This window comes from Meriones unguiculatus, chromosome 14, assembly GCF_030254825.1.
Source record: "Meriones unguiculatus strain TT.TT164.6M chromosome 14, Bangor_MerUng_6.1, whole genome shotgun sequence".
In the NCBI taxonomy this organism is placed as follows: domain Eukaryota; kingdom Metazoa; phylum Chordata; class Mammalia; order Rodentia; family Muridae; genus Meriones; species Meriones unguiculatus.
Window position 1 is genome coordinate 53,866,560 of NC_083361.1, and position 26,602 is coordinate 53,893,161.

At 40.0% G+C, this 26,602-nt stretch overlaps 1 protein-coding gene across 9 annotated transcripts in view; it reads right to left on the bottom strand.

Annotated features, from left to right (window-relative positions):
• Positions 1–1,025: 1,025 nt before the first annotated feature.
• Tjp1 (tight junction protein 1) overlaps positions 1,026–26,602 on the bottom strand; it is a 241,628-nt gene continuing 216,051 nt past the window's right edge. For 2 of the 9 annotated variants that reach the window (XM_060367283.1, XM_021633263.2), the window contains 13 exons: positions 24,753–24,835; positions 23,865–24,075; positions 23,468–23,568; positions 20,136–20,486; positions 19,571–19,810; positions 18,005–18,853; positions 17,759–17,856; positions 16,207–16,434; positions 10,916–11,082; positions 7,997–8,471; positions 6,179–6,396; positions 4,589–4,732; positions 1,026–2,527 (listed from right to left, as the gene is read on the bottom strand). In XM_060367283.1, the coding sequence (XP_060223266.1) occupies positions 2,433–2,527; positions 4,589–4,732; positions 6,179–6,396; positions 7,997–8,471; positions 10,916–11,082; positions 16,207–16,434; positions 17,759–17,856; positions 18,005–18,853; positions 19,571–19,810; positions 20,136–20,486; positions 23,468–23,568; positions 23,865–24,075; positions 24,753–24,835 (3,260 nt within the window). In that variant the 3' untranslated portion in view covers positions 1,026–2,432. Of the gene's footprint in view, positions 2,528–4,588; positions 4,733–6,178; positions 6,397–7,996; positions 8,472–10,915; positions 11,083–16,206; positions 16,435–17,758; positions 17,857–18,004; positions 18,860–19,570; positions 19,811–20,135; positions 20,487–23,467; positions 23,569–23,864; positions 24,076–24,752; positions 24,836–26,602 lie in introns of those variants that run through there. The other 7 variants (XM_060367285.1, XM_060367284.1, XM_060367288.1 and 4 more) reach the window with 7 other exon arrangements.

A 26,602-nucleotide genomic window follows, 5' to 3' on the forward strand; every position in this document is an offset into this window, starting at 1 on the left:
AGACTACATAGTGTCTGACCCCATTTCTGACATCCTCAAAGAGGCAAAGCTATAGCAACGGAAAAGAGATTTTAAGTTACCAAGGGCTAGAGCGTACAAGGTATTATTAGAGTGGGGTGAAGAAATCATTCTACATATTAACTACGGTAAAACTTTAACAAAAATTAAGTTTTAGTATTCATAGATACATGGTTTCCTAGGCAAGTAGGATGTACTTACCAAAATTTAGAAAACAATACACCTAGAAAGGGTAACATGCATATAAATTTTATATTCAGAAAAAAACAAACCCACAAAGACGGGCTACATCAACAAAGATGTGCACTAAAACTGCACAGAGATAACTAATGTCAGCAAAGGAGGCGCTTAAGATTAGCAGTGCATATTCACAGCCATTAAAAATCATTTTCTTCACTTGCAGTGGCATAATAAAGTGCCCATGTTATAAAATGTTTGGGAGAGAAGCATGCACAAACTGGTCCTAAGGAACAGACACAATGTGGAGAACACAGAGCAGCCCATGGTCTGCCTACTAGCCTGCGACTAGCATGTCTATTCCACAGTACACAGTGGTCGTGAGAAATGAGACTCAGCATAGACATTTTACCTAGAACGATGGGTGACATGGCTGATTACTGCAAGGGCTCTAAACAAAATTATAGGTGCTGGAGAGATGGCTCAGCGGATAAAATGTGTTTGTCATGCAAGCATGAGGACCTGAATTTGGATGCTCGGCACCCACATAAACTGAGTGCGTGGTTTAACATGTCTGTAACGCTGGTGATGTTGGGAAGTGGGGCGATAGATACAAGTGGATCCTTGGATTCTGCTGACCAGCCAGGCTGACCAAATCAGAGAGCTCCAGGTTTGGTACAAGATCCTGCCTCAAAGAATAAGGTGGAAAATGACAGAGAGATAGCTGACGTTCATCTCTAGCCTACACCAGCATGTGCCACAGACAAAAATTTAACATGACTAGAGTTACTTAAAATGGGAAGCAAGGGGCAAATAAACCAAACTAATACTGTATTTTAAAAAGTTTTATTCTTGCAGATTTAGAAATTTGAGATTTTTAATAACCACAAAAGAAATCCTTTCACACCTAATGATTAACAGAATGTAGTGATGTATTATCTAAACAGAAATCGTGCTGATGTGCCATAATAAACTGTCTATTAGTAAAAAAATACACTTTAGGGCACAGCATTGTATCACAAATTTTACAGAAGGGATACTTTGCAAGAATTTAATCAAACTAGAGTAACTGTATCTTTTAAATGCAGCACTTAAAAATGTAACAACTCTGTGCATTCTTTTTCTTAAAAAAATGACCTTGTATGTGTAGAAATGCTGCTTTATTGCTGCAGAGGTCGAAGTTCAAGGCTCAAGAGGTACAGGAGAAAATACAAAGGTAGCCTTAGAAACTTGGTTCTGTTTATGTATAAAAAGGTAAAGTTTATAAAAGTTAATTTACAAACCAAGAACAAAAGTGGTATGCACGCATTATGTACATGCGTCCTGAAAACATCAAACATTTCAGATGCATAGCCCAAAGAACAAAAGACCACCACTCCCCCTTGTCAAAAAAAAAAAATATTTTAAGTCACACCATTATTTTCTTCCAGGTGATTTACACATTTCTGAAACCATCAAGTCCACAATTTACTCAATCTTTTTCATGATACAGTATCTAGATATGCACAAAACTCATAAAAACTTAGTAATACACAGCGAAATGATCTAAGAATTAAAAACATGAGGGTAAGGCATTCCTGCTGGTTAGATGTCTGTGGTGATATGTTAATTTATAGATTCAGAGGCCATGGAACCAGGCTCACATGCTTTGGTGTCCTTCCCTAAGAGAAATGTGTTTTCATATACAATAAGTAATTGTCTTCATTTGACCCCCCCTCCCCAAGTTATAAATCCCCCTGCTGTACATTTCTGTTAAATCCACTACACTGGTTATATATTCCAGGTGCATTTGTAAAAAATGTGTGCACATTACCTCATGCATAATAAAATAAAATGTGTATGCTAGGCCAAGGCCATAATAAAGTTTGAGTGTACTTTGGAAAGAACAAAACTCAAATGCACCCCCATTTACTGGCTGGTATTTTTAACGGAAATCAGTATGTGAAGTTAAGCAGTGACCATAAAAAAGTACAAAAATCATTACAAAGCAAAATATCTTTGAACCTCTAGCCAACACCAGACAGCTCTTCATTCAATAACACATAGCTGGTAGCATGTTTTCTGACCGTGGCTCAGGGGCATGCTCACTAATCTTCGTCAGTCCCAACAAATGCTTCATATTACTAATTGCAGTATAAATTCTAAGAAAATATAATACTCAATAGAGTGGTTCCATTTAGATTTAGTAAGTTCAATCCATGTTCACATTGCTTAGTCCAGTTCCTATACTCTAAGAATTAAAAGTGGTCAATCAGGACTGAAACACAGTTGGCTCCAACAAGGTAATTTGGATCTCCAGGAAGACACTTGTTTTGCCAGGTTTTAGGGTCACCTATGAAAGAAAAAGATTTTGATATCATTTAGGGTTGTCTGGACTGCTACCCACAATGCTTTGCTATTATGGAACAAATGTAAACATACATAGAATTTTCTTCTATTTCTTCAAATATACTTATATTCAAACTTGGTGCTTTATTTTAAGTAAGCTTGCTGGCTACAAGCATTTGAATGCTGTTTTAGAGGTTTCCTATGTTATTCAATTCATTGGCCTTTACAATATAGGACTAAGAGTTATCCAGACTTGGGCAGTCACACAGCTGAGACACTTGGCCCTGCTGCTCAGTGTACACAACTATTGACCACACCTTGCTTTTGGACAGCACTGTATGGTAACCCACTTGAGCAGAGTCTGAGAAATCACTGCTCACATGTGGTCACTGCACACACAGGACATTCCGCCCAGTTCTGCAGAACCTACTTCCTGAAGACTCTGCCCCTCACAAAGTCAAACAGACTGCGCCAGAGCTTCCCCCACTTCTACCTGTGCAACAAAATCATTGCGGCATTTGTGGGAATCTAAACACCCGCTGGCTATGTAGGTCTGAGGTCTTGGGTGTTTGGGTTTTGAAGAAGCTCTTGGTATTTTCAGATTTGCACCCTGCACAAAGACTTGGCAGTGGGTATAAACTAAGAATGATGGGGAAACTCTCTGCTGTAGCCAAGGGTGTTGAGAATCAAAGCTGCTGATTCTTCCTGGGCCAAAAGTGCTCCTGTGCATGTGGGACAGTGTGTGGAGATGCTTCTGTTGCAAATGGCCCCACAGACCTGAGGCCAGCAAGCCACCAGCGCTCTTGTAATACAGGAGGCAGCCCCTACCACAAATGCTGGCTATAACCATACCAGCTGGGCGCCTTGTGTAGAGTAAGATATACATTACATTCAATAATGCATCAACTATGTTTAATAAGGCGTCACTGAATTTCAGATACCGATGGGTTTATGTGTTACTAGAGAACAAATTATTCAGACAGCTAGAAAATTATGACAACTCTAGAAATCAAAGGCATCCTCATCATTAGGTTTTAAGTTTCTTTCCACTGTATTAGTCTTTGTTGCAATTAAGTAACTCTATGTATAGGCTAGTAGCAGCGATGTAGTCTTACTGCTGCACTGGATTACACAAAGGTGTATTTATTTTCTGAGTGAACACAACCCAATGCCCACAGAAAGTGTGTGGTCTCAGTACAAGTGAACAGTCCCACATGAATGCGGGAAACAATGACTGTGTAGCTCATATGCACATCAGGTAAGGTCCCATATAGCACAAGCACCTGTAGCAGGCAGTTTGGATAAAGCTAGCTTCAAACCTGCCACATTCTCCCTGTCTCTGAATGTCCATTTCCAATACTGCTTAATTTTTCCTTCACTACTTAAGCTAGTCTACAAGGCTTTTTTACCCCCCTTGGGGAATGCTTAAATATGACCTATTGTAAATTTTATATCATTATCTTTATTTTATACTGGACCAAACTGAACCTTACTAATGCTCACTGATTTATACACATTTAGGCGCAAAACTTTGAATTTTTGTTTTTTTATGAACCCTCTTAGGGTGAACAATATTGGTAATAAAAACCGACTTTTAAGTTACTCAAGTGAGAAATATGAAAATACAGTGGAAGCTTTGAAATCATTAGCCAAAAAGCAAAAGTCACTTGCAACAGGGCGTTAACAGGAGCTACTTAGAGGTTCACGCTGAAAACAAAACGAAACAAAAACCCTTGGCCAGGCACCATCACTGTGGAAACTTTCTCTAAGGCTAGTATAAACATTTTGCACCTTGAAAAATCTGATAGATTGTAAATTTTTGGAGCCCCAAGAACAGCCAATCTTTAGACAAATCACCAATTGTTAAAAAGTAGGAAAGTCTCTATGGTTCCATATACATTTACAGCATATGCACCACAAATACATTTCAAAGAGTAGTGATGCTTACAAGGCCACAGGGACAGAGTGAAGATTTGTTCACACACAGCCTGGGGAACACCAGGAGGACAGGCATTAATCAGTGACAGTACCCAAAGCCCCAGAGGACAGAGTGAAGACAGCATACCCGACGAGGAGTCGGATGATTTTAGAGCAAAAGACCAACCGTCAGGAGTCATGGACGCACAGTGTGGCAAGCGTAGCTCCACGGGCTTCAGGAACTTGAGGCCGTGGGGCCCACACATCACTAGGGGGCTCAGCAGAGTTTCACCTGGAGTCGAACAGGGAGAAGGGCAAGGGCGATGAAATCTTTCCATTAGACACAAGCTCACACTCCCTCCGAGGGCGTGCTTGCTAAAGCTAAATGAGGGCAGTTCTACACAGCAGTACTAAGAAAAATACAGTGGATGCTACAATTTTAATAGATACATTCAAGTAAAAAAAAAAAGTTACATTCATTTTACTATTCTGCCTAACAATGTGGCTGAAACAATATTTCAACACAAAACCAGTACACTCAGTCTTTCCGGTGCTTATTTTACATTTCCAGAATGATATAAAAACCCCATGTAGCCAGTGGCTACTGTATTCCAGTGTAAGTCTATAGCATAAGACATTCACATGTACTTTTTGCAAATATTAGACATTTTGCTGGAAAAAATTTAATTTGGGGTTGTATGTGTTTGTACAGGTGCGTGCACATGTGCACATGTGTACATGCACATGACATGTTGTACTGGTGGAGGTCAGAATCAGTTCTCTTCTTTGATTACATGGGGCCACGGATCAGATTCAGGTCTCCAGGCTTGGTGGCAGGAACCTTTGCCCACTGAGCCATCTTGCCAGCCTACGCCTTTCATTTTTAAGTGTTCGCAACACATGCATTCAGGGATTCAAACATGACCAACAGTATCAGTCCTAATGTTTTTAAGGCAGAGTATACCAAGAAAGTGGGTTACTGTATTTAGTGAAAGCAAACTGTTCAGAGAGTCACACCGCAGTCCATCAGCACAGTGTACTGATGGAGTCAGAAAGGCTGTGAAGATGGCACTCTTGGTTGCCTTACACTGCTCAGAAATAAGCTATACCATCTTCTAAGGACATTTCATTCACTGTACTGAGTGTTAGACACTTGAGGTAATAGCAGACAGGCAAGGCAAAGCCTTCTTGAGTGAATGATACCTAACTATCTTTTTGAACTAGAAGGACTGACAAATTTGATTCGATCAGGCAAAACACATGGCAGTCATGTGTGAGGACTGCTTAATGGCCTGCCATCTGACATCACTTTTTTTTTTTATATAATTCATTTAATTTTTATTTTATGTGCATCAGTGTGAAGGTATCAGATCCCTTTGAAATGGAGTTATAGACAGTTGTGAGCTGCCATGTGGATGCTGGGAATTGAACCCGGGTCCTTTGGAACAGCGCCCTTAACCACTGAGCCATCACTCTGACATCACTTTTTATTTCACAATGAAAGGCAAGACTCTGTGCAGAAGAGGCCCTCATGCCTCCACTGTGCCCCACCACCACATGCCAGTAATACCAATTCTCTGCAGAAAGCTCAGCTGAGAGGCCCTCTGTTGTTTGTACTTTGCCTGAACATTGAGAGGAGGCTTCCAGCTAAGGCCTGTGGCTGGCCACTGTAAACAGTGAGGGACACGCAGGACAGTGCAGGAGTTACTCCAGTGAAGCAGATGAGGAGCACACTTACCTTTCTCTTTATCTAAAGGTGGAAGGATGCTATTGTCCCTGCAGACTTTGAAGTAGATTTCCTGCTCAATTCCTTCAGGAATGGCGCCTTGTGGGATAATTATACTAACACCAGTTTCTATAGAACTCAACACACCACCATTGCTGTTAAATATGCCACGGGCTGTAGCCACCACAGTATGACCATCCTCATCTTCATCTTCTTCCACAGCCGATTGACTGAGGGATCAGAAACGGCAAGTGAAAATCCTAATAATACATATGGGCTCTCCTTTTATTATTGTTATAGTAAGTGTTTAACCGTATTTCTCCAAGCAGTTCTTAGTGAAAGGAGGAACGGCTAAGAACATACCCTTTCCAGAAAAATTAAAACTGCCTTTTTGAAGGCTACAATAATTACCAGTGTAATTTCAATGTACGCTGCTCTCACAGCTAGCATGGGTCTTTATAGTAAACATCCATGAAGTGGATGCTCTAAGTCATGATGAGTCACAGCTCAGTTGGTAACAGAAAACAATGGAGGACTCACTTGCTCAGCACTGACCAAACAGAGAAAAGCTTGTAATGGAGACTGTGGTGGACTTTAGAACTTCAATGCACACACACACACTGCCCTTCCTTAGTACACTCAGAATCCTGATGGCCAGGCTGCCAGAGGTAAAGCTTTCAAGGTTCCAGATGTAAGCGCTTGTACAGTACACACCTCAAAGACCCAAGAATGATAGAGCATTTTTTTGGTAACTTCAAAATGTTACCAAAGGCAGAGGGTATGACTGTTTCAAAATTGAAAGCTAAGTTATCAAGGCTTTGTGACGAGACATTTTAAGGCAGAATTTTAATGTGACAAAAAAGATGGACTGATGACATGAAGGGAAGCCACAGATTCTCTGCAGCTTGACTGCAGGGTCAGAGTAAACTCCTAAAGTAAATGGAAAAGGAACAGAGCCCATCACCAGATATGGTAACACCATGTAGCCCCTCCATAGCAAGAGCCCTTCTAGATCTGTACAGGAAAGTAGACTGACCTAAGCACCTTGAGAAGCAGACTTCAGGGGACCTTGCTGGTCCTTGGTTCTACTTGTGAGTCCTTCTCTTTTGTGGACCTGAAACTGTCTAAAGAGGCTAAACTGAGTCTATGTAACAAGCAGATGGAAAAGACTGTCTGGGTGAGGCTCTAGTAGACTCAATTGCATTACTACTGTTTTCAATTGCCACTTGAGGTTATTACCTTTCGACTCTTTCCAGCACCCGTGCTGAATAAATAGTAAATGAGGAATAGCTATGTTTGCTCATTAGTCCTCAATGCACCTGCCCCTGGTAGAAGTTAAGTTAGGTGGCTAAAGGAGGTCAGTTAGCTAAAGATATTGGCTGGAAGATTAGATGACCAGAAGTTAAATGGCTTAACCCCCCACAGCTATGTGATGCTGGTTGGGCAGACTGCTCTGTCTCTCAATTGAGCACTGGTGATACAGGGATGATGGCAATCCCTCCTGATGATATATGCTCATTAGCTTTATAATCTGACTGACATCTTAGATCTCCGACAGGACCTTCACAAAATGGTATTTACTATAGTAAGTTTAGTTTACAGATAAAATTCAAACAATCAATTCAAGTTTTATCATACCTCAAACTAAGCACTTGGGAGGCAGGAGGATCCCTGCCAGCTGCAGGCTATCTATAGAGAGAGTTTAAGGCCATCCGGGTTACGGCTCTTAAATCTCTTGACCACTCAGCATTCCCATTTAAAAAAACAAAAACAAAAAGAAAAACTTGTCAGGCTTTAAATACTTTAAACGAAGGCAAATCAATATCTTACCTCACAGGAATAGCTTTAGGCACCGTGCTAACATTATTTATTTGATATTTAGGCTTATCCGTGTGGACAGAGAAAGTTTCAACTCCGCTGTCAAACTCGGGAGGCTGTGCTGAACTATGAGCTTTCCTAAGAGTTTTTGGAGAAGTGGGAGTCTTTGAAGACAATTCAGGTTTATGTACAGTTTCACTTGGCAGAAGATTATGATTGAACTTTGGGCTTTCAAATTTGCGTTCAAATGGCCGGGCAGAGCTTGTGTATGGCTTTGGTGTGAATCGATTGTAAGCTGGAGTGATAGTTTTCTGAGTCTGTTCAGCTCCATTAACTGGAGCTTTGTCTGGGAAGCTTTTCTGGGGATAGAAAGTCTGGGCAGGGTCTTCTCGGGCTGGCAGTCTGAAGGTTGCTGGCTTACTCTGAGATGGGGGTGGGTCTGGTTTGGACAGATACGAGTTTTGAAAATCCAATGATACTGAATTGCCTGAAAAACAAACATACATGTTTTTTAAAAACTTCCTGAAGACCATTTTAACAACCCTTTGATTTCTCTACTGCCATAACATGTCTTGGTATTGAAGTGAAGTCCTGGGTCCTAAGTGATGTTAAGGAACACAAGTTGTACTGTCCCTCAGATTCAGCATGAGGCTATGTAAGCGCTGGCTTCCTAAGACAGATGTCTTGAGAAACTTTGTTCCACTATCCATAGCACAAATTAGAAACAGAAGGACAAATCTGACTATATGGAATACATCAGTATGGAAAACTTACCCTTACCCAAAGCCTTAAAAAAACAAAGGGGTAGCAACCACCCACTGGGAGAAGATACTTAAAAAATGTTTATGTGGTCATCAGTATTAATTACACCTGTTTCTTTATAAGAATAAAAGTAAAGCTCAAAGCACTATGCAGTATGACACCAACTTACTCATCAGGCAAATGTGACATAAAAATAAACTATATTAATCCAAATTCTTCATGAACATGGTACTGTAATCACACTAACATAATAAAGTTGAAAAATCAGATGACCTTATTAAATTAAGAAAAAATTGCTGGGTGCAGTAGCACGAGCCTGTGATCCCAGCACTTGGAGAACAGAGGCAGGTGGATCTCCGTGAGTTCAAGGCCAGCCTGGTCTACAAAGCGAGTCTAGGACAGCTAAGGCTACACAGAGAAACCCTGTCTCACCAAAAAAAAAAAGAAGTTTAAAATTTTTAATTTTAAAGACTCTGCCTCTCCCCCTTCCCTGAGACAGGGTTTCTCTATGTGGCCTTGGCTGTCCAGAAACTTGCTCTATATCAGGCTGACCGCAAACTCACAGAGATCCAGCTGCCTCTGCCTCTGCAGTGCTAGATTCTTGTTTTATGTATGTGTGTGACCACATGTATATATGCTCCCACATCTGTGCCTGGTGCCTGTGAAGGCCAGAATATGATGTTGGAGCCTCTGGAGCAGGCAATGGAGGGTTGCCTGATGTGGAGCCGGGAGGCAAACCCATGTCTGCGGTAAGAGCAGCAAGTGCTCCTTAAACACTGAGCCTTTTCTACAGCTCCCAAGAAAAAAAAAAAAAAAAACATTCAACAAAATGCTTTCAGCAAACTAAGAATAGAGACAACTTCCTAACTATGATAAAAGGTACCTATTAAAACAAATAAATACCAGCAAACCCCTACAGCTAGGATCACTTATGGGAAAAACAAATATTTCTTCTTTACAAAGGGAAACCAGCAAAAAGGGAAAAAAAAAGTCTGTTTCCACTATTTGTTTCTTTTTCCTTATATAGGTCTCTTAACTGTGCATAGAATTTGCTGTATAGCCTGGTGGTTATGGCACATGCCTTTAATCCCAGTACTTGGGAGGCAGAGGCAAGCAGAACTATGAATTCCAGGACAGCCAGGGCTACACAGAGAAACCCTGTCTTGAAAAACCAAAACCAAAAGAATCTGCTGTATAGTCCTGGCTAGTCTTTGTCTCCAAAGTGCTGGAGCTAAAGGCATGTACTACCACAGGACCTACATGTATGATAACTAGTATTCTTCAAGACTATCACCCTCTAATCTGACTCCCATGTAACAGAGAGGTTCTAACAAACAAATGCCAAGAAGAGATAAATTGCATTATATTAGGGTAAAATATTATCTACTTATTCAAAGAGTAAGCTACATTCACTGAGATCTTATTGAAGGATGACAACGCAAGATCCTTTCTGTGTAAAATTACACGGCTTTCTTACACCCATATCTTACAGCAGAGCATAACAAGTCTTAAAAGCACTATTTAAATATTTAATATTATAGCTTACTTATTTAGAGTGTGGGGGTGAACACGCCATTGACAGTATTCAATGTCAGCAGAGAACTGGCTGGGCTCAGTTCTTTTCCCTTTATGGTGTGGGCTCCAGGGTTAGAAGTCACATTAGACCCTGGGAAGCAACTTGACCTGCTGAGCCATGTCTATGGCTCTCAAATATTTAAAGTGAGACCCACCAGTGAACAGGTACTGCTTTTAAGATTTGGAGATTGGCTTAGAAATTAAGCTAAAAAAAGAAAAAAGACAAAAACCCCTTTAGCTACAAGGCTCATCCAATCTAATGATCATATATAAACAGGAGACAACACACAACACCTCTTCGGTGAGACTGACTTACTATGTAGTCCTAGCTGACGGGGAATTTACTAAGTGGGCCAGGTGGCCTCACACTCACATTCATCTGTCCCTGCCTCTAGAGTGCTGGAATTAAAGATGTGAACTACCATGCCCAGAGGACATACATTTTCAACAAAATCTTTATTTTCATCGTTATCGGCCCAAACACCCTTTGAACTGTTTTTTTTTTAAATGTTAAAGTTACCTAAGCTTCAAAATAAGAATTTAAGTTCATGAACATCACTATTACAGTAACATGTCAACTTCTTAACGTCCTACCTTCACCCTGGACGCCCTTGGAATGTAACTGGAGAGAAGAGCTGGACATAGGTTGGGCTGGTTGGGTGTACTGTGAGGGCAATGGAGGAGGAGGAGGCGTGGCCTGAATTGGATCATAACGTTTCTCACCAAACGATCTATCCACAGCATCAGTTTCAGGTTTTCCCCTATTTAAAAGAAAAAAGGAAGAAGAAATTCCAATACTGGAAAATGAACTCAATCACAAAACAAGTTGTTGTTTCTAAAATATCCTTAAATCTTAAAATAAATAAATAAACAAGTAAATAAATAAGTAAAAATAAGAGTGTCTGGAAATGTCACAATTTATTCTCATGAGTATAGATGGCTACTCTACCAAAACTTACAAACAAATTCATCAGCACAAGAAATGTCAAGACAGCACAGATACTTGAAGAATATTAGTAAAACATCCAGAAGATATCAATTAAAAGGCGGATGAAATTTTGGGTATACTTTTTATTTGTGATATTTATAAACATAAATTTATGGAAGTTTTGCAAATATTTTGAGAAATCTTATTTTGGCACAAACTTTCCTTAAGTTCACTTCTAATTTTGTATCTCAGGTTCAAAGTCTTGGTGTCAAGCATACTCTAAGCACCATTAAACATGATGTTATATCCCCCAAAGTTGACAAGCTTTTCCAGCAAAGAGCCAGATAAATAAAAGGACTTGCCTATTTGAGCCATAGGACCTCTGACTCAACTATTCAACTTGGCTGATATTGGGAAAATTAAGACACTGTCAGTCAGTGGATGGACAGGGTCGTGCTACAGTAGCACTGGAAAAGCAGGGCATCTTTAAAATCTGCCCTGGTTTCCTGTTCTTTTTCTTTGTTTAATGATTGCTAGAGTAGGAGACACTGCTTTCCTTTACAAGGCTTGTCTAGTAAAATTTGTGCCATGTATCCTTAGTTTTTCAAATTGCCAATTGTTAATAAGTAGCATATAAAATTTAAACAGAAATCTAAACAGACCCATAATTGCAACGCTGCCATCTGAGCCTTACTGCAGAGTGCCAAGCTGCACCGGCGTTATGTGCACAGACAATAGCATGTATTTGAAATGTGTATTTGTTTTCACACAATATTTTTGTTGAAGAAATCTAGTTTTACTATTAGCTTCAAATTTAGCTGGTACCTCGCTTACAAGTATTTGGACTTAAATGTTACAAGAAAACATTAAGGTCTGAAAGTGCACATAATGCCAATGACACAGTGAGGGACATCTCATGGAACAGCCTCACATCAATGCCATTCTTACCACTTGATGTTCCTTTTCAAGTAGTCATAGCTAGTGTAAGAGCCAAGAAATCTAGGTGATGGCAAAGCAAGCGCAATAGAAAAATGAAAGAAAATGGTCAATCTAACTAAGAAGTTTTACAGCAAATAGAACGCAAATGTCACTTAAACATATTACCCAATATCCACAATCTTAACATAGTTTGCTTCATACAAGAACATACACTCACTCTCACTTAGACAAAGGAATTGGCAATATATTGTCACACAGTTAACTTAGCCCTGCCTGCCCACCCACCCCACATATTCTAGCTGCCACTGCCAAAGGAAAAAAGGCACTCTCATCCTCAACTTCTGCACACATACGCCACAGCAGCTAATGGTGAGCAAAGAAATGGGCCAGGATAAGCTGCAGCTCAGTGGTAGGAGTACTTGCCTATCACACTCCAGGTCCTAGGCTCAACACCCAACACCACCCAAAAATAAAAGAAAAAAGACCTTGGGGGGTGGCAGTGCATGTCTTTAATCCCAGCAGAGGCAGGCAGGATCTGTGAATCTGAGGCCAGCCTGAGCTACAGAGAAACCCTGTCTCAGAAAGGGGGGTGGTGGGGGGGAGAGGAGATAAGCAAGGTAATAATCAACAATCAGAATAGTCAACAAATTCTGAATAAATGAGTCCCAGTTAAAAGAAACGCTGGACAAAAGAAACAACATGAGTAAAGACAGGAGAAGAGACACATGTCTCTTCACCTGACAGGTATACTGATCCCTTAATAAAGATGAACTGGCAAATGGAAACACATTGACCTTTCAAACATGGCTATGATCAACTATGTTCTTTTTCTTTCCAGCAAGTCCTCATCCATCTTTAGGAGTAAGCTAAATCTTGTGGTGGGTAGATACTTATTTGTAAAGCTGCCAGAGACGATGCTCGTAGCTTCTCTCCTCTAATAATGTCACATGAACAACAACAAAGTACTACCTGCCATCAATCTATTTCTTACAATTAGGTAGTAAAATGGCAAAACAGACACTATTTCATTCAATGGCAAAATTAAACTATGAAAACTATTACTAACACGGGTTCCTCCCAGATCTGTGCCGATTAACAGTGGGGTGGATGAATAACACAACTAGCACACTGTACCCTTTACTGAGCTTCATTAATTCAATAAACACTAGATTCTAGGGAGTGTTCTAGACCCTACTTTGAAACAAATAACTAAATTTTCACTCTTAAGAAAAAATCAAATTAACATGAAACCAAAAACAGTTTTTAAGCCAGGCCTGGTGCATGCTCTTAATCCCAGCACTTGGGAGGCAGAGGCAGGTAGATCTCTGAGTTTGAAGACAGCCTATTCTATACAGTGAGTTCTAGGACAGCCAAAAATAGTGAGACCCTGCCTCAAAAAATTAAGCAACAACAACAACAACAAAAAGCCACCAGGGGGCTCTTCAGAGACTGATGCAACAACCAAGGACTATGCATGGAGAAGAGCTGCTCAGATGTAGCCAACAGGCAGCTCGGTCTTCACATAGGCTTCTAGTAAGGGGACCAGGGGCTGTCTCTGACATGGACTCTGTTGCCTGCTCTTTGATTACTTCACCTTGGAGAGGTGGCCTGCCCAAGCCACAGAGGAAGAGGAAGTAAGCAGTCCTGAAGAGACTTGACCCCAATTGGGGTCAGTTGGCAAGGAAGGAGGGCTCCCCCTTTCAGAGGACGAGGGGACAGGGATGGGGGATGAGGGAAGGAGGATGGGATCAGGAAAAGATGAGGGAGGGGGTTACAATCAGGATGTAAAATCAATTAGTAAAAACAAACAAACAAAAGAATAAAGCCACAACAAATGTGTTTGGAAAAAAAAAGCCAAACATGAACAAACAAATAAACACACAAAACAACTTTTCATCTGATTCACTGGCAAATTTAAACATAAATATAGATTTTTAAAATTTAATTTTATGTTCATTGGTGTTTTGTCTATGTGAGGGTGTTGTGAGCTGCATGGCAGACAATTGTGAGCTGCCATGTGGGTGCTGGGAATTGAACCTGGATCCTCTGGGAGAGCAGCCAGTGTTTTTAACCACTGAGCCATTTCTCCAGCGCTGACATAGATATATTTTTAAGGCTATCTCCTAATTTATCAGGTATGTAGAAGAATAAAGTATCTCTTTAAACCCCTTGGTCCTCTTCTAACAGCAATTAGTAAGTTTAACAGAATACCTAAAGATGCTAATTTCTGGGCCAGGAAGAAGTGTCAGCAAGTAAAGCACTTGCTTCGAAGCCTGACAACCCGAGGTCAGTTTTCCCACCCTCCCTCTGCCTAGACCAGTACAGTGGAAGAGAGAACCAACCCCAAAAGCTGTTCTGCGAATGTTATGTGTGCACTGCGATGCACCCACTTCTCCAAAAACAGATAAATGCATTGTTTTGTCTTTTTATTAAAGACACATTCAAAATAAATGACTACTTGGGGCTAGAGAAATGGCTCAGCAGTTATGAGCACTTGCTGCTCGTTCTTGCAGAAGGCCCTGGGTTCAGTTCCCAGCAGCCATACAGTTGTTCACAGCCATATGTAACTGTAATTCCCAGGTATCTGACGGTCTGTTCTGGTTTCTGTGGGCACCAGGCATGTACAAGCACATGTGTAGTTCACTTACATACATGTGTACAAAAGACACCTACACATTTAAAAATAAATAAATAAAGGACTACTATTACCAAAAACTGAGCTTAACTGACTTGATACTCTATCTAGATATTGCCGAGCACCTAATTTTGTGTTAAAAAAAAATGTATTATTAAATGCCATTGTCCACTGCAGTACAAAGTGTGCATTTGAATTTCCACAAGCAGGTTTCTTCAATAGGAAAAAAGAGTTAAGAAGATTGAGATTTCTATATCTTTACTAATGTCTCAGAAAACAGAAATAACTAAATTGGGTCTTCCACATTACAAGTTTCAAAACATATTCTAGAAGAATTTCACTCAGTATTAGTTATCACTCAGTTTAAGATAATCCTAAGTGCTGTGGTTCAGTAAAAATGTGCACGCCTTTAATTTTGAGCACAAAATTCACGTCTTTTTGTCTGACCACAGTTCCACTTACTTAAAGACTACACTAGGTGTACTAGAAATGGATTTTCATCTAGAACGGAATGTCTCTCACCTCCTGAGGTGAAGTTTATCTGGTAATGAATGTGGTCCTCCTCTGAAGTTAGAGATTCCCAAGTACCTCTTCTTGGATCCTGCCTTTCAGACCATCTGTCTTTTGACTGAGGATTTGCTTGGGCAGCTCCCATAATTTTATAAACACATCCTCTGATAAAACACATCTGTTTTTGTTTCTCTGGGTCTCATTTTTGTGGCATATAAGCCCACTAGTACATGTGTGGGATCATACCCCACCTCTTCGTAGCAAACTCTGTTGGGGTCTAAGTAGAGATCTACCAACAGGAAGCACATATCCAAGCACAAGAAGAAAATGTACCAACACAGAAGCCACAAAAGAAGGAAGAAGCAGACAGGGGAAAAAAGACTGAGAACCAAGAAACTTGTCATTTCACATCTGATAATCTGCTGGACCCTAAGAATACCTGTGCTGAAAGGCAAGCTCTTCTTACCTTTGTGGAAACAAAACCAAACCCCCAAAATACCTGAATTTCTCCATTATCCCCCCTACCTATTTTTATGTCTTGGACAAAAACAGAAATAAGGAAAAGATTAACATTTTATGTGCCCCTATGTGGAGAGACTGAAGATTCCGATTAATTAGAGGGTCCTCGGTTCACTCTTTTCATCGAAACTCTTGATTTGAGCAATTTTCCTCCCATTGAACCTCTGAATCTGATGTTAGGGTTGGCAGCAAACACCACCTACCACAGCCTCTAAAAGTGGCACAGTGCGGAGGGACACACTGTGCCTAACTTCCTTAGTGCACTGAGCTCTATCTGGTTAACTCTACATTATGCAATTGAAACTTTTTGCTTCATCCCAGTTTTAAAGCTAAGTCTGAGGCGAAACAACTTACTTTGAAGAATAACTAGAGAAATTGGGCTGACTCTGGGAATGGACCGGTTTGGCAGGCTCTGAGTGATGGCTGGCAGGAGTATGTGCAGAAGGCTTGGTCTCAAAACTTCTTCTGTCAAAGTAAGAGAGCTGCTTCCGATAGTATTCTTCATCTTCTTCAGGGTCATAATGATTTGCTCGAACAATATCCTCAGGTGGCTTCACTTGAGGTTTCTGAGGCTCTGGGAGCCTGATAATGAGTAACAAGTAAAACAAAATTTTAATGTGAATTTTACAAAGAAAACAGAACATAAAATTTTTTATTTTTATTTTTATTTTCTTTTTCTTCCTTTTGTCTATGTGCACAGGCCAACCTCAGATATTGTTCTTCAGGAGTGGTCTACCTTGTTTTTTTTTTTTTTTTTGTACTTCCATCATTTTGCTGACAGCTGTGACTATTTGGGCTTTATTGGCATAGTCAAAATAGCATGTATATTCTAAAATAATATACTCATGCTGTATATGCAAATGTAGGCTCCTTATGCAACTTAATAAACTCAATGGCTGTTTGTTAAGGGGTCTCACAGCAGGTGAGAAGCAATGAAAGAGGACAGTAATGAAGTTACTGGAGAGCTCTATCAACGTATCAGTGACAAAAAGAGTGACTTTTAAAAATATGAAATAAAAGGGATTTTTAAAAACTTTAATGTAGGACCAATAAATGAAGTCTCATTAGAAGCAAACAGCCCAATCTGTCCAAAATCCTACAGGAGAGAGCAAGGAAATAAACAAGTCATGGAACAAGTTAGCCAGTAGTTCCTTCAGTAAATGCAACAAATGAGTTTTTGCCCAATCTGTCACTTTGGGGCATGGTTGAGAGCATAGGACAAAGAGCGGGGGTGGGGGGTGTCCACACTTCTCTACTCTAACATACCCTGTATACTAGCAACCCTGAAGCCCCAATCTTAGCAGCTCTCTTTGTATTGTAATACAGGAAAACAGCAGTGTTAGCTGTTGTGATGTGGTTAACACAACGTCAAGAACTATACCACATGCTTCCTAAATAAGTAATTTATTTTAGTGATATAAGTAAATCTGAGTTTGTTTTCACTTCTACAAACAGTTCATATTCTGAACCTACTCAAAATGGAGAAAACATATGACTTCAAAACTTTTGTTTCAGCTGGGCACAGTGGTACAATGCCTGTTATCCCATCACTCAGTGAGGCAGAAGCAGGCAGATCACTGTGAGTTTGAGGCCAGCCAAAGTGAATCTAGGACAGCCAAGGCTACACAGAAACCCTGTCTTGAAAAAACCAAAACAAAACTTTTGTTTCAACCATTTGTTTTAAAAACAAAACAACCTAACTTTTCCAAAAACGTTTAGTGAGGCTTTGTCACAGACGCACATGAGAGCTCTCTTCCTGTGGTCAGGGTTCACCAGGAAAGCTGGCTGCTTACCATGAGGAATTACGCTCCTCTCTTCCTCCTCACACCTCAACTTCACTAAAGAGTGATCTGTCTCTCTAAGAAACAAATTTCCTGTTTGGATTCATGGTGTGGAGCACACCTACCTGTACAGTGTTTTGTCGTGCTCACTAAACTGATTCTGAGGAACAGGTTTAGGACCAGTGAGGGAAACACTTGGAGGTTTAGATGCTACTTCTGGAGGCTGCAGAGAACAAGAAAGAGATTGTTAGCAAGGAAGGTATCACTGGAAGAAGCGGGAGGCTCAGAAATGTCTGAAGCTCACTACTGTCTCTAGACTCAGGCTAAAAAACACACCGCCTTTTTGCCTTAACGCTGGCAGTGCCACTTACATCTTTCTTGTTATCCAGGGACGCAGATCTTTTGTTTTCAAACATTTTGACTCTGGTGAGCACAGACTGTGGTTTCATTGCTGGATCCTCCTCTTCTTCAGTCAGCACTGGGGGTGGAGGCGGCGGTTTGGTAGCTGAGGGCAGAACTTCTGGCTTATGTTGAGAGGAAGGTATCAGAGGAGGAACAACGGCAGCACCGTGGAGAGGCTCGTAATGTCCTGCTTTGGAGGGAAATCCCTGTGGCGGCACTTGCTCATAACTTCGTGGGTACTGGTCAAAGTACTGCTTGGGCTCGGATGACTTAGGACCTGCTGAAGAGTAGGGCTGTGCTTCTGGCCTGTACCTGTTGTGCACCTCATAAGCAGGGGTTGGCTGCTCTTCATGTCGGAGGGTAGAGGTTCGAGGCAGCTGTTCGTAGCGTGGTCTACTGTCATATGACAGAGAAGCTGGCTCTTCAAAACGTGGGAAATAACTTCGTTCTAAAGCCTCTTCAGGATGCTGTCTGGAGTCCAGGTCTCGAGAATGCTGACTGTCAAAAGGAGGCCGGGGTTGGTAGGGCTGTTTGTCATCGTAATATGACCACTGGTCTTCATAGGTGGGGATTCGGTCTTCATATCGCAGGCGATGGTCATAGTTTCGAGAAAACTGGTCTGTGTAGCTTGAGGAGTCATACCTGTAAGCAGGCTGCTCAAGGTCTCTACTGGCTTGTTTTTCTACATATGTAAGTTGGGGTTCATAGGCTAGATTTGGCTCTTTATCTGGCCTCTGCCCTGGATGAACAAGAGCTGGTTGTTTTAAAATATTGTTTTGTCTCATCATTTCTTCAGGATATGGCTCCTTCCTATACACCTGCATTAAAAAAAAAAAAAAAAAAGCAAAAACAAAAAACCAAAAAAAAAAAAAAAACAAAAAAACAAACAAACCCACATTTGAGGTCAAAGGCTTGTTTTTAATTCCATTCTATTTTATTAGGCCATGACAAATATTAAGTTATAATTTTAAAATGCAGAATGGTATGCTCTGCCATTTCTAATGGGGACACAGCAGATTAGTGGAAAGAGCTAGCTCAAGTGGAAGCTCAGAATTTATAATGCAGGTAGGAGTGTTTATGCTTTAGTTGTACCAACGAAAAGGAAGCTAAAGACAATTATTCATTTAGTAGAAAATTAATTTATTGAATGACTGATTCTATTTGATTTTGACACTGAAGATAAAAATCACAAAAAATGTATGAACACTGTAATTTATATAAACAAAAAATGTTATGATGAATCTGAACTATATATTAAAGGAGTCTAGGAGCTATTAAAATCAAAATTAAAAGCAATAATAATTACTGAAGCACAAATTTTAAAAGGCTTGGTCACACAAATAATCAATATACCATTGGAAGCCATGCAAACTACAAAACTGAAATGATTTGTCTTGTCAGAAAAGCACTACAGTGCACAAGCCCAGTTTTAAAAAAATAAAAGGCAGAAGGAAAACTTAAAGGGCGAAGCAGTAATAATCATGTGCCAGGTTGATGGAGAGCAACAAATCAGGGCAACACTGCAGCACAGGTACCTTGGCTGGATCTACATGCGGCGACAGTGATGGTCCTTGATCTCTGAACTTTATGTGAGCTGTCTCAGTACTTGGTGCTCCTAAAGAATCAGCTTGTGATGCGTGCGAGGAGGGAGGAGCTGGGGTGGGCTCCTCCAGGTTGACATGAGTTAAATTTATATTATGATTAACTGCAGAGGCTGATGATGCTGGGTTTGTTTCAGGCGAAAGGTAAGGGACTGGAGATGAGGCTTCTGCTTTCTGTGAAGTGTTTAAAATATTTTAAATATAGTGTTTGTATCTATTACTAACTTCATGCTTAATTTATAGTGATTGGTAGACATTAAGTGTGCTAATTAGCAATGTTAGCTATGACCTTGTGTGCTATATTTTTATTGAAAATTTCAGTATAATGCTGTGTAAGATGAACGCAGAAAACTCAGAATAAAGCCCTTGGTCCTCTCAATCTGAAATTAAAGATTAGGTTGTAATCTGAGGAAGAAAAGGTATATTCTTTAACTTATCACCACACTCTCAAACTTCATAATGCACCTCTAACTCTAAGCGCCGAATGCTTGCTGCTTACCTGTTGAGAGGCTGTCTTAAGTCCAGGGGAGTCTATTCTATGAATAGCTTGTGGCTGCGCTTGTGGTGAGTAAGGAGGATATGTTTGGTTTTCATGATGCATTCCAGAGGAATCCTCTCTTACAGGCTCTGAGGACCGTGTAATGGCAGACTCCGGTGGAGTCCCCACCTCATCATTAAGAGTTTCATCTAGTTCTTGATCAGTGTAGGCCCCGCCTTCTGTATCTGTGTCTTCATAGTCAGAAGTGTGTCTACTGTCCGTGCTATACATTGAGTACTCACTACCTGGGGCTGACAGGTAGGACAGACGATCATCATGCAAATCAAGGTCATCACTTGTAGCACCATCCGCCTGGGTCAAATAAAAGTAAATTAATAATTTTATTCAGTAGTTCTTTAAGAGATGGCCTTTATTTTACAAGAAAGATTGAAAAGAATATTGTTCGTTGGAGAAATCATGTCTATTTCTTGAAGTTTCTGATGAGGAAAGGTCAAGAAGACTGTACAAGCACACATGCAGATACACGTAGCATCCCCTGAGATAGAAAGGGTTTGGATGAATCAACAGTGACTGACTATCCAGGACAAAACTAGGGCCCAGCCACAGAGAACAGAAAGGAGCTCTGGCAGGACACACGATTGTAAAGCTAGCCACTAGCTTTTCATCCAAAAGCAAGGCGAAGAAGAGAACACTATTCAAACAAGCTCACACAAACAAGGGCACACTACAGAATAGCACTTGTGAGAACAACTATGAAAATAAATCCCACAGTAAGCTGAGTAAGAAATACTGTGTTTATAGCTAAGATACAGATTTTTTTTTTTTTAAATTGGCATTTGGTTCTTAAAGCTTTTATGAAATAACAGAAAGCCATCACCTGCAAAGTGGCTATCTCAATTAAGAAGACGTTCTTTTTTATTTTTTACAGACGCAATAACAAATGGATGAAAAAGGAATATGTGGTTATGTTTTTTCTTCTGCAAGCAATTAAGACTTGAGTTAATTCCTGACAGTCTACGGCGATGAGCTTCAGATCAGAAAGAAAATGAGAGAAGTACACGAGGGAAAGGGAACTACGGGCTGTAATCAGCAGACTGTAACTGGACCCCAGTCTGAAACTAGTACTTGAGTTAAACAGAGCAGTCTCTGAAGATCTGACATGAGAAGTGATGGAACTAGAACCCTGATCTCACAAGGACATCTTCCATTACAGCATGGACTACTACGTGAGGAATGTTGAGGCTCACTCTCTAGGCAGATGCACTAGTAGTAACTAGCAGCTGTGGTGCAGCTCTGAGTCTCCTGTGCCAAAAGCATGGTTCTTGGGAGCCAGATTTCAATAGTGCTTTTCATGTTCTTACTTGCTTCAGTGAGAGGCTCAGACACCGTCCCTGGTAAGACGAGGGTAGGCTATACCAGGCTAGCAGCAGAGAACCCCAGGGCTATGCTCGGTTACAGGGGAATCTCTCCCACTGTTCTCTAATTTCTATAATGGCCTCTGCTGAAGAGAAGTCTTCTTACCATCTATTCTGATCTCTAACTTGCTGGGAAGGAGTTAAGGCTTGCAGAAGAATACAGCATCCAATAATGTATCTAGCTTCTTGAAACACAGAAGTGAGCAAGAGCCATAGGTTGTTTTGAAGTAGGAAATGTTGTCTTAATATTAAGAAACACTCAGGATGACATTTCTTGATTTCACAAAGAAAATAAGAGTATGTCAGACCTTAAAAAAGTAACTATGTGGAAACTAAGTCAAATGCTTACTTCACAAAAGTTGGTGAAAATGAAAAAAATTCTTTTCTCCAACAATCTATCCATTCTGATAAAACATACTTGGATGGAAGGGGCAGCAAGAGAAACCAAGTCTGATTTATTAAGCTGTAGTAACTTGTCTGATTTACAAAATGCATCAAACTCAGCAATATTAAATACTCCATCTTTCCTTACATAAAAGGCTGTGGTAATCCTTTAAAACAAACCAAATTAAGTATACAAAAGTATTATAAGGAGAATTTGTAGAAAATTAAGATTTACAGATAAACTTGCAGGCAGGTATGTGTAATTGTATATTTGGGGGATAAATTTAGACTAATATTAAGAATTCAGTTCAGAGTGAAGGCTGTCAACATTCCACTTGGCAAAGGGTAGTAGGAGAATTATGTAGTTGCAGATGATTAGCCTAAAAAAGGCAATCCTTCTATCAAATGCCACAAAAGTAAACCTTGTATGTTGGTAAAGTAAACCTTGTAAATTGGTGTAGTGAGGTTTTCCACCTTGATTTTCCTGGTGTCCAAGCTGACATGTGAGTTATTCAGAGTGGTCTATTATCTCATCTGTACAGTCCATCTCCCAAGCTGGTACACAACGAGAACAACTACAATTCTCTTGCGCTTTATTACAGACCAGTGATGTTTCCTCTAGCTGTAAATGTTTAAACAGTTTTTCTTGCAGAGGTCACAAGTTTCTGGATAGGGAACTCACTAAGCATGCGGCATGCATTGCTAGAGCATCTGCACAATAGCCAGGCACAAGAAGGGAGGGGCCATGCAGGGGCAAAACACAAAACTGAAACAAACAAGGCAATATAAAAAAGCTAAAAACAAGCAAAAAACCCGGAGGGACTCTCAATATTGCCTAACAGCCACATGGATCTGATGAGGGTAGAGACATTAAAAACAAGGATTCCTTCAATAGTGTACCTTGAAAAACAATTACCTGTCTAACAAACAGAGCTTTCCCATCAAAGACTGCTATAAACCAGGCTGACACCAGAAAGCAGCCACTTTACCACTAGTTATTTGGGTATATGTAAAACCAAACACCAAAGCCAGAGAAAAATTACTAGTTTTTTATTGTTATCCAGTAAGCTGAGGGAACTCCTAAGGTAAAATGTAAGGGCACAGATTCAATGTTTCCTGGAGCTTTAGTGGACTAGTGAGTCCTGCAACACTCAGGAGGGCCATGGAGGGCAGTGTTTTCCACACACTACTTTACAGAAACTTCTGAGGCCACAAATCCCTCTACCCTGGGGAGGAAACTGAAGCCAAGTTTAAAGCGCTCTCCCAGGCAGATAGGGACAGAGTCAAAATTAGTTTTTAGTGTAATCTGAGAATTCTTTAACAGATAATTCGCTAGACCAGTAATTTAGTTGAGGAAATACAGCAAACTTTCAACTTTATAACCACTACATACCAATGATAAAAGCATTATAAAAGCTTTTCCAAAATTTCTTGAAAATATTAATCTAATAAGAAGAAAAATGGTAACTCAAAGGCATTTTTAATTAGTCATGTTACTTCAGTGAGTGTAAAAAGTAGTAGGAGACTCCATACCTTCCCCTCAGAGACCCACACCAGCTGGTTCTGTTGCTGTTGAATGGCTTCTTTCAGGGCACCGTACCAACCATCATTCATTGAGTTTAAATTAATTGTAGCTAAAAATGAATGAACAATGTAGTTTTATGGTTAGACCACTGCCATGAGTAAGGAGAAAACATACAACCCTGTCCACTATCAGTCTAAGGAGATGGTACTAGAGAATACAAGTATTTCAAATTTCTATTTTGACATTCATTACACTTTTCCTTTCAGCCATTTTTATCTTTTAAATCAACAGTAAGTTCTCCAGGCTAGACCATAAAAGCTATAGCATTTGAACAATATAACCTCTTACTTCTGTATATTATTATCACCTGAACATTTTAAGCCGAAAGACTTTCAATATACTCACTTGTAAAAAGATGGTGATTATTTTTACGAAGTTTATGAGATCGTTCATATAGTTTCCTGGCACTTTTCCGAGACTCTGGACATAACCTCATCCTCATTGTTTTCACACCTTGCTTAGAGTCAGGGTTAAGGAACACAACAATTGGATACCACTGGGCATAATTAAGACGATCCACTGCATTTGGTGTTACATCTAATAAAGCATGTTTGTCCTAGAGACAGGAAGGAATACATACAAAGATACAAGGCACCATTAAAGCTCATTCTCTTTTTTAAAACCTAAGCCTCTGCTATTCTTCAGTGTTAGTCAAGCCCTGTGATTGCTATGTCTCAGGAGCATTGATTACAACTTTCTAATCAAGGGCTGGAGAGATGGCTGAGTGGTTAGGTACCTCCTTTTCCAGAGGTACTGAGTTCAATTCTCAGAAACCACACGGTGGCTCACAGCCATCTGTAACATGATCTGAGGCCCTCTTCTGGCACCCAGGCACTCAGATAGCGCACTCATAAACATCAAATAAATAAATAAATCCTTAAAAAATTTGTAATCAAACTTTCCAGCCCAATTTTAAAAACTCTTCATCAGTTATTTTCGGTCTGTAAAGCCGGTGCAGCAACATGTTCCTGACATCTCCTTTCATATATATGGACACTCTGAATTGCATTGCTATAACAAACCACTAATTACATCCAAACATTATTTCTGATGTTGATCATAACTATCTTCTTCAAAGTATTATAAATGGCTTTTATACTATAAGGGCTTAATTTTCTTAGGCTACACCAGTTATAATGTTGGAGAATTTTCCCTTTGTTACATATTAGATCTCATTAAAAAAACATAAGCTCTATTTTGTTTTTATAAAGAATAGGTCAACTTGTAACTTACTTGATCTATGATTTGCTTTATTGTATGAAGGCGAATAATGCCAGAGCTACGATGGTCAGTTCCAGCATCTCGTGGTTCACTTTCTATTCACAAAGACAGGACAAAAACAAAACAATGTATTTCCACTGGTTAGATCAGAAATTCTCAAATAGTGGGCTACAGACGTGCTGGAGTAACACCTGGCTGTGGAACTGTAGCATGTTTAGCAGTGTGGATTCTATCCACTAGAGGTCAGTAGTAAGTCATCAAGAAAAGCCCTTATTCATCTATTGTAAAAACCAAAAATGTTTTCATCCCAGAGGTGGAAATCTCTAAAGGAGGTAGCTAGCATCTACTCCCTAACCCTTGACCCCTGAAAGACATACCTATACTAAGTCAGACAACATATTTCCCAACAGAACCAGGATTAAGAAAAGGCAAGTGAGGCACTTGCTTTGGGAGTAAAACCAAGAACTTTGGTAATCAAAATAAATATTTTGTGGTACTCTTAAAAAAGTCACAATGGAAAAAAAAAAAAAGCAATGGGTAAGGGAAAATTATCAAATGTGATAAATACATCACGTAGCATGAGATAAAGTTTTAAAAATTGCACTGATGTGTTTGTTCTCATTAAGGCCAGGAAAGTAAAATTACAATAAAGTCTTGTTTGCTACAAATAAAACATATAAACTTTTTTTTTAAAGCTAAGTTTTAATATATTTACTTTTTCTTCAATGTTCCCTCAACTCCATTAATATTCTTAGAAAAGATGGGTCCAAAAAATTCCCAAGATTAAGAATGCTTTTTTTCTTTGAGGAAAGGACACCATCCTCCAGAGTGACACAAAACTATGGTTTCCTTTGTGTGGCACACTGACCACAGGGAACCAGTCAGCCACGATGGGCTGAGATCAGCAACAGTGCTGCAGCAAAAGGCCTGGGGATTTCCAGTCAGATACCCAACTTATATTACCAGAACGGTAAGCACTGAAGCTCTGAGGAGCTGGAGATGAAAGTGTGCGGCAGCCTTGGTGACACCTTGATGGCCTTCCCTGATACATAGTATGTCTAATGCAACAGCACACTTTACTTGACTTCTTCACTAAGGAGAACAGTGATGTTCATGGCACAAACAGAAGTGTGAAGGGAAGGGAAGAGGCTCTGGTGTTTCAGATCAGAAAAGACAGAAAGATGAAAGGAACAGAGGCCCCCAAGGAACAAGTAATGTCAGAGTTGGGACTACCAGAAAAGCGGCACAGAAGGGCAGGACCAAGAAGAGAAATCAGCTGGGACTTTCACTCAAAAAATTATTTATAACTAGGCTATATGAAGTCTCATGTGTGGCTGTGGCATACCCTGAGCACACCAATGTCCCCTCTGTTAAAGCTAAGTTTTGGCAGTTTTGGCAATCTTCACATCTGCTTTCCCTCAATTTAAAAACCTACAAACTTGGTGTTTCAGATGGCATGCTATCTGCTATACGATAACAAAGACTTCTAAAAAAGAGAAGCGGGGGAAACTTTTTAAAGATTTATTTATTACGTACACAGTGTTTTGCCTGCATATGTGCCTGCATGTCAGAGGAGGGCACCAGATCATAGTGGTTGTGAGCCAAAATGTGATTGCTGGGAATTGAACTCAGGACCTTTGGAAGAGAACAGTCAGTGCTCTTAACCTCTGAGCCATCTCTCCGGCCTGAGGAAAATTTTTAAATCTGTTCAAATTTTATTATCACTTGTACGCAAAAATCTCCTGATTTTTAAAAAATAAACATCTTCATTAAATTTCACCAAAACCAAACTAGAGGCAATAATAAAAAAAAAATAACGTGTTTACTCTAATACTGTATATTTCAAAATGTTAATGAGTCTC